Raw genomic sequence first — 13,081 nt, forward strand, 5'->3', positions numbered from 1 at the left:
AATACCTTTTCGCCTCTACTTTGCCATCATCATTAAAAAGTTCTTCGAGTTCTTCTGACATTTTGTTGTATTCCCAAACCTCCATTTACGTACCTTTTATATGTATGCACCAATATTTATATGTATTAAGAAATACAAATATTTGCACACATGCGTACGTATATTAATACATATATACATATATAAGGTACGTAAATGGAGGTTTGGGTGTACTGTACCACCAGTAGCACAATCTTTTCCATGGAATGTTGCGAAAAATGCCATTCTGCGCTTAAATCCTTGATGACATGGAACGTAAATTACTGCGATGACACTTCGGATTTTTTATCTTTGCGCAGCACTTAATAATGTCTACCTTTGATTTATTTAATTGTTCCATAATGATAGTTTTGTTAGAAACGCTGTTCACAATTGTTGTTACTAGACAGCTTTAAGGCCTTAGTTTTATAGTATCATTTATTGGTAAAAAAGAGATAACATAATCACCTATCTTGTAACAAAATTTCATCAAAATCAAAAATGTTTTTTTTTGCGAATCTTTACTTTAAATTTTTAATATCTTTTTTTTCAGTGTAGGAGTCGATTCGGATTTTACCCATGTTTTTATTCGAAAACTTGACTAATTTTGTAAAAATCACTCATACAACACTAGGATTTATCAGTTTTCGACTACAGCAATTTGAAAAAAATGGTAAAAAAAGACAATAGATTTTTTGGTCGAGAAAACGCGAAATTCGCCAAAATCAGTATACTTTTTTTCTCTTTGAGGAACAACACTATATTGTGAACATGTCCTACAACGTTATCCGATATGCATATTTTAGTAGAACGTAGAAACGAAAACAACATTTCACTGATCTTTTCCGCATTACGTTTAGTGATTTGAACTGAAGTCATTCGGTATGAATCCACCGGTTATTTGAGCAATTTGAGGAAAAAGAAATGAAAGAGTGCTTGATCTCTACTAAATTAACTCAGTTCAAATAATAAATGTAATTTGGAGTTAAATGCGCGTCACTTAAGTTCGAATTCAGGTGAATTCATGATTGCTAGAAATAATAATTTTCATCCAGGTATGATTTTTGGATGTGACAAAGTTCTTTGGGACAGCTAGTATACTAGTAAATATGAAGTCGCGTCTTGCAACCAAGTCAATTCGGCTTTTTCGTACATGCACTCATACAAATATCGTTTCAGGGGCTGGGGTCCACTAGGGGCTGGGGTCCACTAGGAGATTGATAGTACCTATTAGCTCTCTCCGGACTGTACCAGCCTAGATGCCGTGTGGAATCCGGCGGAAAAAAATGAACCAAGAATAGATCCACTGGGTTCCTGCTTCCATGTCGTATAAGGCGACAATTGCAGGAGTTTCTTTTTCCTTTCAGTTATCAGATATTTTCAATGTTTTACTTCTGATTAGTCTATTTTACTAAATCATCTCTTTATTCAATCTATCAATTTCCGTCTAGCTTCGGAGAAAAGTTTTATTAGGAATGATTTCTTCTTCAATGTTATTGATTGTCTTTCAGGATTATAAAATGAATGAAAAAAATCAACCATTGCGCAAATCCGTTTATATTACAAAGTTAATAACAGAGATAACATATATCGGTATATTGAATACATACACGGAAAGACCGAAATTAGCATTTTGGCGAAAAAATTAGTTGATTTTCTGATTTTAGTTAGTTATTTTTTGAGACAACTAAAAAAATCTTACTTTTGCTAATTTGGATTTTTTAATTCTAATTTTCTTAATAATAATAAAATATTTGTTGAAATGGCTATTTTTTTAGTTGAATTCACCAATTAAACGTGCTGTCATTTCTTAGCTAAGGCACGCTTCATATCCATTCAACTAGTTTTTTAGTTGAATTAGAGAAATAAAACGTTGTTTTCAACCAACATAAATGGTTGAATTGGTTTCTGCAATTAGCAGCTATATGGCGCTCGTTAACACCGTAATGACTACTAGCCACTAGATGGCACACTACTACCGAAAAAAATTTCAGTCGCGGTTATCTTTTCTATACTTGCAGGTATAAATACGATGTTGTATTGGAGAAAAAGACATAAGCGAAACATAAACTTCTTTTTGAAAATTTTACTTCTAAATCGCTGTTTTCTTCATTCGACTTCGCGAAATCGACTCTCTCACTGAAAACTTTGAGCACTCGGAAAACAAAAACCGAATACAAGTAGTACACCGGACGGCGTAGCCCGGAATGAGAAGATACAAAAAAAAACATCATTTGACGTGCACAGTTAGAGTGCAACATTCGAAAATCACTTCACTGTTTCGCGTAAAAACATTATTACCCACAATCGCTTTAACTGCGCACAAATTCTGAATAAATACACTTTCCACTAACAGTTTACGTCATTTTTACATATCGGTTTAGAAAATTATATAGGGATATATCGTAACACATGCGAAAAACATCTAAACAATTTGCGAGCAGTTTCAACAAGACTGTCCCTTTTAGCTTTTTAATGGATTGTTTTGCTTTGACACTGCTGTCCTTCAGTAATGACGGTGATAGATAAATAGAATCAAAGTTTCTGATTTTAATAACGAAATTAGTTGTCAATGAGAATTTCGTGTTGGATTGAAATATTGCTGGTTTGTGTCCAGAATATTCGCTAACTAAACACTTTCTCTAAAAGTAAGAGTTTTTTTCAGCACAGTAAATTCTAAATTTTAACTAATTTTATAGTTATTTTGGAAATTTTGTTGTTAAAATCAACTAATTCAAAAACAGTAATACGAATTAGGCGCAGAGCTAATTTCGGTCGTTCCGTGTAGTAAAAAACACTTGATATAATTATTTCAAACAGTAAATTAATATTTTTCTCGGTAGCCGGCTGCCCAGATCAACTAATATAACCAATTAATAATTTTAATAAATAATTAAAATAATAAAGCGGAAATAATAAAGAATCAAGACGCGTGTGAAATCTGTTGACCTTTGTTTGGTGATTTGAAATGATTTTATAATAACTGTTTAGAATATTTCAATGCAATGAATCAACTTTTTTGTCTAAATCCTATTCGCTCGTTTATTTTGTATCACGTAGTTTCATTTAAAAAACCTTCTTAATCCACCTAGCAGTGAGATGATACCTTTTTTTTATCAATCCGCATGTGTTTTTTGCATGACTTAAAAACGCGAAAGGTAGATGCATAAACGAGTGACTGCATACTCGACAGCCGGCTGTCCGGAGTTTTGTCAATTTCGGAGATTGACTGTTTCATGCATTATATTGCCAGCACAAAGTATCACATAAAACGATAATACTTTAAAACATTCTTGGTAGGCGGCTACCCAGAGCAATAAACACATGATAACATTATTAAAACATTTACTAACAAAGTATCCTCTCCTGTGATGCATGTGGGAATGCAGAGGATTCCTCGGTTCTTAGTAGCAACATGCATCGAAGTAACAATCCTTTCCCTCCCAAGTAGATCTGCATTCGGACGTGGCCGGCGTCGGTATTGATCAGCATGCATGGTTCAATACAGTTTGCACAGTGTGAAACAATGTGTTATTCCCAAACATGTTACTTCAAAAAATCATTTTGCAATCTCAATTGGTCCAGATCAATAACGGAGTAGCAACACACGGGCGGTCTCTAATGCTAATGCTAATGCTAATGCACTCATACAAATATCGTTTCGTTTTTGCAACCGATAGATGTGGCAGATGTCCATTTCCTCTGTGTGACGAAGAGCAAGTATAATTTCTCCCCTCGCACTGAAAACATCAACGAGAGCTCTTTTCTTTCACACATATACCCTAAGTAGCAATAAAAACTTGTTAAAATTGGCATGTTTCACAATTGCTACAGAACGGTTATTCATGTTAGATATGTTTGACAAATGATTTCACATGTTTTTGTAACAAATGTAAAAATCTTTCATATTACTGCTTGTGAAATCAAATCAAAAACCTAAAAAGATTAAGTTCCACATCGGTTTATTTAAAAGATTCTACAATAAGTTCATTTGAGCAGTTTCATTTTCGGTTTCTACTTAAGGCCATCGTCCAAGTACCATGCGCGCTGGTGGTTTTAGGAAATTTTCGATGGAAATTTCTAAAAATTTGACAAAACCAAAAACATACAGACCTTTGAAATACTTTTATCTATCTACAGGGTGAAAATGACTGGAAAATTCGAAGGATTTTACGAGTCTTATCAAAAATAGCGCTGAAAAAATGAGCTTTTTTTGTAATTTTTCACAATTATTTGAAAAAATAATTCGATGGAATGGATTTTTTTTTAAAAAAAACCTCATGCTGGCAACAAGGATCACATTCGGACACATTTTTGGAAAACCTTTTCACGCTTTTCATGGAAAATCAACGAATTTCATATAACCGATTTCGTGGAAATTTTTGAAATTCGTGGATTTTCTATGAAAAGCGTGAAAAGGTTTTCCAAAAATGTGTCCGAATGTAATCTGTGTATCCATAATAAAGTTTATTTGAAAAAAAAAAAGTTTATGTCATCGCTTTATTTTTCCAGATATTTGTGAAAGATCACAAAAACACTCATTTTTCAGAGCTATTTTTGATAAGATTCGGAAAATCCTCCCAAATTTCCAGCCATTTTTACAGGGAGATAGATAAATGTATTTCAAAGGTCTGTATGTTTTTGGTTTTGGCAAATTTTTCGAAATTTCCATCAAAAATTTCCTAAAACCACCCGCGCGCATGGTACTTGGACGATGGCCTTAACAAATATTACTACTATGAAACATATCAAACAAGAAACTTGCTGTGCATCATACAAGCATACTGCGCTTTTTCAATCGCACAATCGTTGCGAGAAGAGTGAAGAAGTACAATATTATAACGGATCAGGGTCATTTCGCCGAAAGCCATTTCGCCGAAAGCCGTTTCGCTGAAAGTAATTTCGCCGAAAGGGTTATTTCGCCGAATGACATTTCGCCGAATGGGTCACTTCGCCGAATGCCATTTCGCCGAAAGCCATTTCGCCGAAAGGGTCATTTCGCCGAATCCTGAAATCGTCCTGAAATCGTAATTAGAATTGATTTAAATTAAAGACGAACGAAAGATGATAGCGTTAACGCCCGTTTTGTTAACCTACCATTGTACTTCTGAATAATGATTGATTGTTGTACTCTTGAATAAAGATTGATTCATGAACCTCAGAAAGTAGTTAGTTTAGTTAGTTGTTTATTTTAGCCCGGTTTTAACCTATCGGTCATTCACCGGGGGGTAATTGAAATTACATTTCATATTGGTCGATCTTCAATTATTTATGATTTATGAAATTCCCATTAGATTTTGATGTTACTGAGCTGGTGATTCTTGTAGCAGTACTTGTTGACAATAGGACGTGGAAAATATCCCCGTCAGTTGAGCCGTGGACTTGAAGCAAAGGAAACGGTCGATATTAAATTTCGTGAAACTTGTTGGCGTCTTTAAGAAAACTGAATAGAGTATTCTCTGCAACTGGATCGTTGGACAGTACGTCCCTGATGGATGACGGAAGTTGGTAGTATTGACGTAAATCTTGAAGTTCGATGCAATCGATAAGAAGGTGTTCAACCGTGTACCTGACTTTGCATGTTGAACAGTATAATGGCGGAGATTTTGAAAAAAGGTGAGAGTGCGATACTCGTGTATGTCCGGTGCGCAAGCGAGATAGTACGCGCTGTTCTACACGTTTGTCACGATCAGTCCATTTCGCAAGGGATCCTTTTATTTTTTGTGTGTGGCCTATTTGGTTCCTCCATGTATGCGTGAAGTGGTCGTTAATTCTTGATGAAAGATGGCGGACTAGATCTACAGAGGGAATTTTCTTATATAGGGTACTATGAGAAATCCGACCCAAATTGGCTAAACGATCGGCATCTTCATTACCACTAATCCCGCTGTGTCCGGGGATCCAACAGAGAGTAGTATCATTATCACACTGGTTTTCGATGGCCTGGATAAATGGATGACGAGATTTTCCAGTATTAAGAGCAGAGAACGGATAGGGAGTCGGATAGAATCAGTGTTGGTTGATTTGATGGCTTCTTAGTAACGGCGTATAATATTGCTGCAGCTTCCGCAGTAAATATTGAGCAGAGAGAGGGCATCTTTAATGCAATTCCATTTTCGATTCCGCTGATTCCTACTCCAACTCGATTGTTAGCACGGGACCCATCGGTGAAGATTTGCATGTGGTAAGGGTAGTGATACATAATCAGTTGTAGGTAGTTAGATCTAGCAATACTAGATGATGAACCAGCTCTCGTTGATTTAGAAAGACACAGGTCGATGTTAGGAGCTCCCTTGTGCCACTCACGTTTGCGGACAGAGTGTAGGCGTGCTAGGGGAGGCATGTTTGAACCGGTGTAGCGGTGGTATATTTCGTTCGCCAATCGGGATAGAAAACATTCGCCGCCTGAAGTTTTTTCCAGGAAACTTATTGAACTTTTGAATAACATGAATGCCACCAACCATTGAAAAGGCAGAATTCCAGCTTCAACGCAGGCAGCACTAGCTGGTGTACTCGGTAGTAGGTTCGACGCAAGACGTACTGATCGGTTATATAAAGGTGCGAGTATGGATATCATACCGCTCCAGTTTTGACCTCAGAAAGTAGTTCCCAAGAAAACTTGTTGACTATTAGCTAGTAAGCATCAAAGCAATTGCATAGGTGTATCTACTAGGCAAATGTAGGTGGTATTTTCCGTTTATTAAGTGAAAATGAAAAAATACTAATGCGGCTACGCCACATCGTTTTGGTTCATGTGCTGTCCGACCTCGCCACCGCTCGTTCGGACCTAACTAAAGCAAAGAAACCTAGCTTTGAGTAGACCGGGCAAACGAGGCGGTTACAGGTTTGTATGCAAGAGGCCGCCGCTTCCGACGGCGGGTCGGCGGCCGACTCAGCTGGCGTCGGCTCGGCGGCTTTGTGCCACATGAGTTATACAGGAGACATAACATGCAGGAGATATGACCCTTACGGCGAAATGACCCTTTCGGCGAAATGACCCTTTCGGCGAAACGACTTTCGGCGAAATGACCCTTTCGGCGAAACGACTTTCGGCGAAATGGCATTCGGCGAAACGACTTTCGGCGAAATGGCTTTCGGCGATATGACCCGCTCCCATTATAACAATGTTTGCTACTTGGAACACCACTGTTATATAAAGTGTGCACGCATCACGAGAGCGAGTGTTTATCTCTTTCATCTCTAACTCTGGATCACACGAAATTGCTAGAGCAGAGCTCTGAAATTCTCTGAGGTGGATGAAGATATTTTCTCCAAAGTGTGCACGCCGGTGACTCTCGATGGGCCAGGTGGCCAAGAAAGTTTTGATATTTTCAGTTACAAGTTTGACTACATCACATAAAATCTCATGTTTCGTTACGTTACCAGGAAACTGGAGCAGAAAAAAATGACTCCGCTATAGAAATCGACTTACCTTCACAAAAATAACATTCACTTCATGTTTATCGCGACTACATATATGTTTTTATGTACTAATCGCATATAAACTAAATTATATAGACATTGTCAGGATAGATTTTGGATCCATGCATTTGAAGGCGAGGTATTCAATGAACAAGTTGAAAGTTGCCGTTTTCAGCTATGCAATTCTTCCTTCAGAAAAAAAGACTTTCCCGACCGCTAAAGTCAATGAATCATTCTGAATTTTTCACAGAATAATCTAAACTAATTTTTTAAGAGATAGTCAGTTGGTTTTTTTTTATTCTTCACCGTTTCTGAGAAAATCAGATATTAAGCGTGAAAATAGCCTTCTAAAACAATCTAAAACACACTGACCTCCGACCTTAAAATTTAATTTTTCCTTGCTGCGAAAAAGATTGTCATAGCAAGGCCATCGTTACCTTCTATAAATTGAAAAATTAAATCACAGAAGTGTTCGCTCACTAGCACGCACCAGTGATCACTTGGGTGTATTTAGGCGAGAGAGCGAGAGACCGATTTCTGCGAAGAGAATGTGTTTCGCCAGCTTCTTTTACCACAAACACACTCTCAAATTCGGTCTATTCGACATTGAGAAGAAGTGCACTTTTCTTTTTGTGTGATGTTCGCTTCTTGCCTCCCCTGTGTAGACAAGAATCATACACCAGCGTGTATCACTCTGGTGAACTGCCACCAACTGTGCAGAGATGTCATATTACATATAGTGTTATACATATGATAAAACTTATTTTTATTCCACCTAGTAGTGTAATGATGCCTTTCTCATATCAATCATATTATCATATGTAATACTGTGATATTCTTTAAAATAGTTTTCTTCGATTCTTGAAAGAATAACCGAAATCGGATTGTTTGACCGTCTACTGATAAAAACTATCAATTGAAAAAGATTTGAGGTCGATTTAGATTTTTTTACGGTTTGTCTTCCTTTTCAGTGATGGTATACAATTTTTAACACACTCTACCCTATATTTCCGGATTCGGATGAAATTTAAGACTTCCGTATGGGACCATAGGACCTTTCATTTGAACTTAAGTTTGTGAAAATCGGTCGCGCCATCGACGAACTGTGTCGAATGGTATATGACACTCGGCCCTCCGGACCTCTGTTCAAAAGTCGGTTTTCACAGTGATTGCATAACCTTTCTATATGAGAAAGAACGATTTGATTCTGTATGTTTTGTGCTGTTTCTGCACTTCACCCACTTCACAATCCCCTTCCATGTTCCTTTTATCATTGCCTTTCCATCAGGGAAATGATGAGAAGCCACGACCAGACCCAAATCTCCGAATAACTAGGGAAGCGTGCCAATTGAGCCAATTATTTCTTGTTCCTGATATCCCAAGGATGTTATTGATTGGTTTCGAAAGCTGAACGATTGGTATGAAATAGGACATATGATTTAAATTAGAGTATTGGTAATAACGGAAAAGTTATACGAAACTGAAGAACATAAACTAAATACGCGACGATTGCTTTCCGTTTGCAAGCGATCGGAAGTCTTTCTGGAATATTTCAAACCATTTGATGAAAACATTGCAGTGCGGCGGGGTTTGTTGACGGTACGGATAACTTGGAACAGGATTTGCTATGTATACGAAATGGGTCACCGGAATTCGATTGAGTTAACACATCCCAGAGTTTAGGACTGAAGTTATTTGCATGTCTAAACAAAAAACATGGAAACATTTTTTTTTTGTTAACCACTGCCAGATAGTAGTTATTGGAATATAATAAACACACACACATAAAGCGCTTAATCTTATTGTCATTCCAAACTCCGAACTTAGATAGCCTGCATGAAATATACCCGCCCCGTCTCATTGATTAAAATTTAGCACATTTCAATTTAGTTTTACACCGATGTTGTTTTCAACCAATTTTTAGATTCAAGTATTGCTCTTTTATTCTTATATTATCATTACATTTACAAGAGATGTACAGGTATAAATTTGTCGCTTATTGCTTATGTCTGTTTGAAACCGGTTATTCCTCCTTTTTTGAAAGAACAGGATTAATATTATAGGATCAAGATAAAAACAATTGACGAGTTTTTTTGGTATTTGAAATTTTATATTGATTATATTGAACACCAAAGTTGATCAGTTTTTCTGAATCTACATCCTTAAATAATCAAACATTATAAAATATGTTTAACTCTGACAATACATTAGAATAGATTTGGTAAAATCTGTCGCCTCTTCCTGTTTGTAGTTTTTTCGAACTCCCTACGAAGATCAATGTCATAAGTAACATCTTCGACGGTGGTTGAAGTAGTTATTGGAACTATAGGCAAGTCAGTTGAAGTGGTTACCGGTGTCGGTTGAATGGAAATTACTTGAGGTGTAGTAGTTGGAATAATAGAAGATATCCCAGTTTGAAGTGCAGGAATTTGACGCATGGTCGTTGAGCTGCTCTCCGGACTGGTAGGTTTTCCTGCATCTGATCCTTCTGGTAATTTTGTAATACTTGGCGAAAATTCCGATTCAGAGTCTTCGTGGCTGTTTTCATAATTTGGACCAGGTTCGAAGTTAGGATGTGGCCTGCGACAACCCGCATGGCCCCTTCCGTGTTGATGTTTATGTCCAGGACCGTGTCTACGTCCATGTGAAGAATGATGATAACCGTGCCCGTGATGACGGAATTCATGAAGACTTCCATAACCATACTTTCGGGACGGACCATGGCCATCATCATGATTGTGTTCATGCCAGTGATAATCTCCTTGGTGGAACCCTCCATGCGGTACTTCTGGAGCCGGTGGAGGATGTCTATATCCAGGTTCAAATTTAAATCCATTATCAAATCCGCTTGGACCTCCTACTTTTAACGGTTGTGGAAACTGACTGAAAGACGATCGAATCTGTTCATTGACGTTTTTAATTATTGCTGCTGTGTTAGCCGCTATTTGTTCATACAGGTCTGCTGGTTGCTGACGTTTAGCCACATTGTCCTTCCTATATCCTTGGTTATTGTTGTATGGGAAATTTCCTTGGTTTACATCGGCTGCTATGTAATCATCATAACCGTAGAAACGGCTTGCATAGTTGGCGTATACTGAAATGTAACATGTACAGTGATTAATAAATATTTCACATCGCAGATCTTAGAGAAAATGTGATGATAAATTGTTTTTGCCATTCTCATACAGAAAGGTTTTGCCTTTCTCATATAGAATGGTTATGCTATCACTGTGGAAACCGACTTTTGAACCGAGGCCCGGAGGGCCGATTTTCATGTTAAATTCGACTCAGTTCGTCGAGTACGCAAAATGTATGTGTGTGCATGTGCGTGTATGTGTGTGTGTATTTGCGTATGTGTGTATGTAAAGTTTTTTTGCACTCCCTTTTCTGAACCGATTTTCACAAACTTAGATTCAAATGAAAGAAGCTGTGAATTCCTGAATTTCATTCGGATCCAACTTCCGGATCCGGAACTATAGGGTAAAGTGTGTTAAAAATTTTATACCATCACTGAAAAGGGCGAAAACCCGGAAAAAAATTCTAAAACGACCTCAAATCTTCTCCAATTGATAGTTTTTATCAGAAGATGGTCAACCAATCCGATTTCAGTTATTCTTTCAGGAATCGAAGAAAACTATTTTAAAGAATATCACAATATTATATATGATAATATGATTAATATGAGAAATCATTACAGCACTTGGTGGATTAGAACAGGTTTTTCATAACATACTTAGTAAAATCGTGTAAATTTAAGTCTTTTGATTTGCCCCAGTTAACCATGGAGCACGGAATAATCCCACTTTATAATGTGATATTCTCCTTTCCGCAGATATCCACTTATATTCTGTACACTCGTTCGCGGCCTTTTACTCAACGCATGCCACCGTCATTCCGCACTCTCCCCAACCGCTACACGCTAGCCCAATCATACTCAATGTGGATATCACATAATTCAGGATACCACATATAACAGCAAACAAATTTTCATGAACATTTTGGCCCCGCTATTAAGACTGCTTCAAAATAAAAGACTTCGGCTAAATTATTGATAATGCTTATTTGAGGTTAGTGTTCATTAAGATTGTTCTGAAGACTAATCGATTAGCTAAAAATAAGCTTTCAAATCGCTGATCTAGCTTTTAAACTGCTAGATCAAGAAGATTTGTTTGTAACCATAATAATATAAAAATATAAATATTTAAATTTTTCTATAAGCTTATGCATCTTACCGATTGAAAAAGTTTCCAGAAAAGCTTTAAAATATTAGTGCCTTTTCTAAGACATAATTTATATGGGGGTTTGACATTTGTATCATTATTCTTATTGTAATTCCGCAAACGGTAGCCACATCAGAGAAAAATTAGCTGATGTGATTATACAACCTTTCATGTGATTGTAAATCGATAAGAAGTCATGTCCAGAGTATGGGTCCACTACCTCTGGAGCTTTTGTAACCAAAAATAAACAGCAGTTAATGAAAATAAATGATGTGTCATTTCGATCTTAGTCTGTGAAAATCTGTTCAGCTATTTCTGACAAATCGATGGGATAATTAATACTTAGATATACTTGAACAAATTCTTTCCAACAAGTAATGGAGCATTATTATCTATCCACTATACTGCCCATACTCGCATATCAGTCCTATATCTATTTTCGCCAATTTGTTGTTTACGTAAATGAAAAGATTACTGGAGCCGAGATGAATGGTGGTACTGTTAAAGTAAGTGAAGATCAATCTATTTTCAAATACCTTAAAATGTATGACAAAATTACATATTCATTTGAAAAACCTGTATTTGTTCACCGATCATTGTGATAAAACCATTCTCATATACTCGCATAATATTATTATAAAATGAATATTTTTTGTTGCGTCTAGTATCTGACTGGTCATTACAGAGCATTTCAAATTATTCAATCCGAGTAATGGAGAATATTTATTAGGCTAATAGATTATCTTAAGAGTTCTGAACTTCTACTGACAGACTATTTGACCTTTGACAAACCGATAAACATAAAGTTGTTAAGATAGCACAATCTCAATTGTTACTATAACCATTGGTATAACCCTAGTGAAAGTGATTCTTGATCCTGAGAGATCGTACATCACAGTCTGTTTTATATTTTTGATTAGTATTTAAGTATTATTCAAGAAAAAAAATTAAGGAAAGAACAAATACGCCGTAAATTTGGCGTAACAACTTACCGGAACTAGACAATACCAAAAACAACAGAAGCTTCGCAGCAAATCGGACACAGCACTTCAACAGCATCTTCGTGATTTGGAATAAACTTTCAATTGCCTAATGCGAGCACCACTTCTAACTAATCGTCATATTGACCACTCGAAGAAGCAAACAACAAACCAATGTTTTGAGAATCTCGATCGGCAGTGAAACAGAAACAGAACGCGAAGGTTATTTACTTATGAACGGACACACAGCGGTAGTGGCTATCACAAAAACGCGGGGTTTTTCCCGGAACCACGCACACTCCACCGCTCGCTCGATCACAACACAAAGAATCCTACCCGAGAGAATAACAATTATTGAGGAGCAAGCAAAATGCAGTGGCTGTATAAAACATTTCATTTTGCCTATAATTGGTAGGTACGTACATCTCAATAATGCAAACA

General features: G+C 36.8%; 1 protein-coding gene across 2 annotated transcripts; it reads right to left on the reverse strand.

Annotated features, from left to right (window-relative positions):
• Window positions 1-9,365: 9,365 nt before the first annotated feature.
• On the reverse strand, window positions 9,366-12,926 carry LOC131436205 (uncharacterized). Of its 2 annotated transcripts, XM_058604800.1 has the most exons (3): window positions 12,653-12,926; window positions 10,396-10,534; window positions 9,366-10,323 (listed from the first exon to the last, which is right to left on the reverse strand). In XM_058604800.1, the coding sequence occupies exons 1-3, from the start codon at window positions 12,717-12,719 to the stop codon at window positions 9,648-9,650; spliced, it is 882 nt and encodes a 293-aa protein (XP_058460783.1). In that variant the 5' UTR covers window positions 12,720-12,926; the 3' UTR covers window positions 9,366-9,647. The 2 variants fall into 2 exon arrangements, with proteins under 2 accessions (XP_058460783.1, XP_058460782.1); XM_058604799.1 differs by having other exon boundaries at window positions 9,367-10,534; window positions 12,653-12,924.
• Window positions 12,927-13,081: the final 155 nt, after the last annotated feature.

This window comes from Malaya genurostris, chromosome 3 (genome assembly GCF_030247185.1).
Source record: "Malaya genurostris strain Urasoe2022 chromosome 3, Malgen_1.1, whole genome shotgun sequence".
NCBI classification, from domain to species: Eukaryota; Metazoa; Arthropoda; class Insecta; order Diptera; family Culicidae; genus Malaya; species Malaya genurostris.

Bases quoted from the DNA above. Each gene is read 5' to 3' on its own strand.
- LOC131436205 (XM_058604799.1), bottom strand. From the start codon at position 12,719: ATGCTGTTGAAGTGCTGTGTCCGATTTGCTGCGAAGCTTCTGTTGTTT. The intron at 10,535-12,652 runs GTAAGTTGTTAC...GTTACATTTCAG, and splicing joins TTTGGTATTGTCTAGTTCCG to TATACGCCAACTATGCAAGC.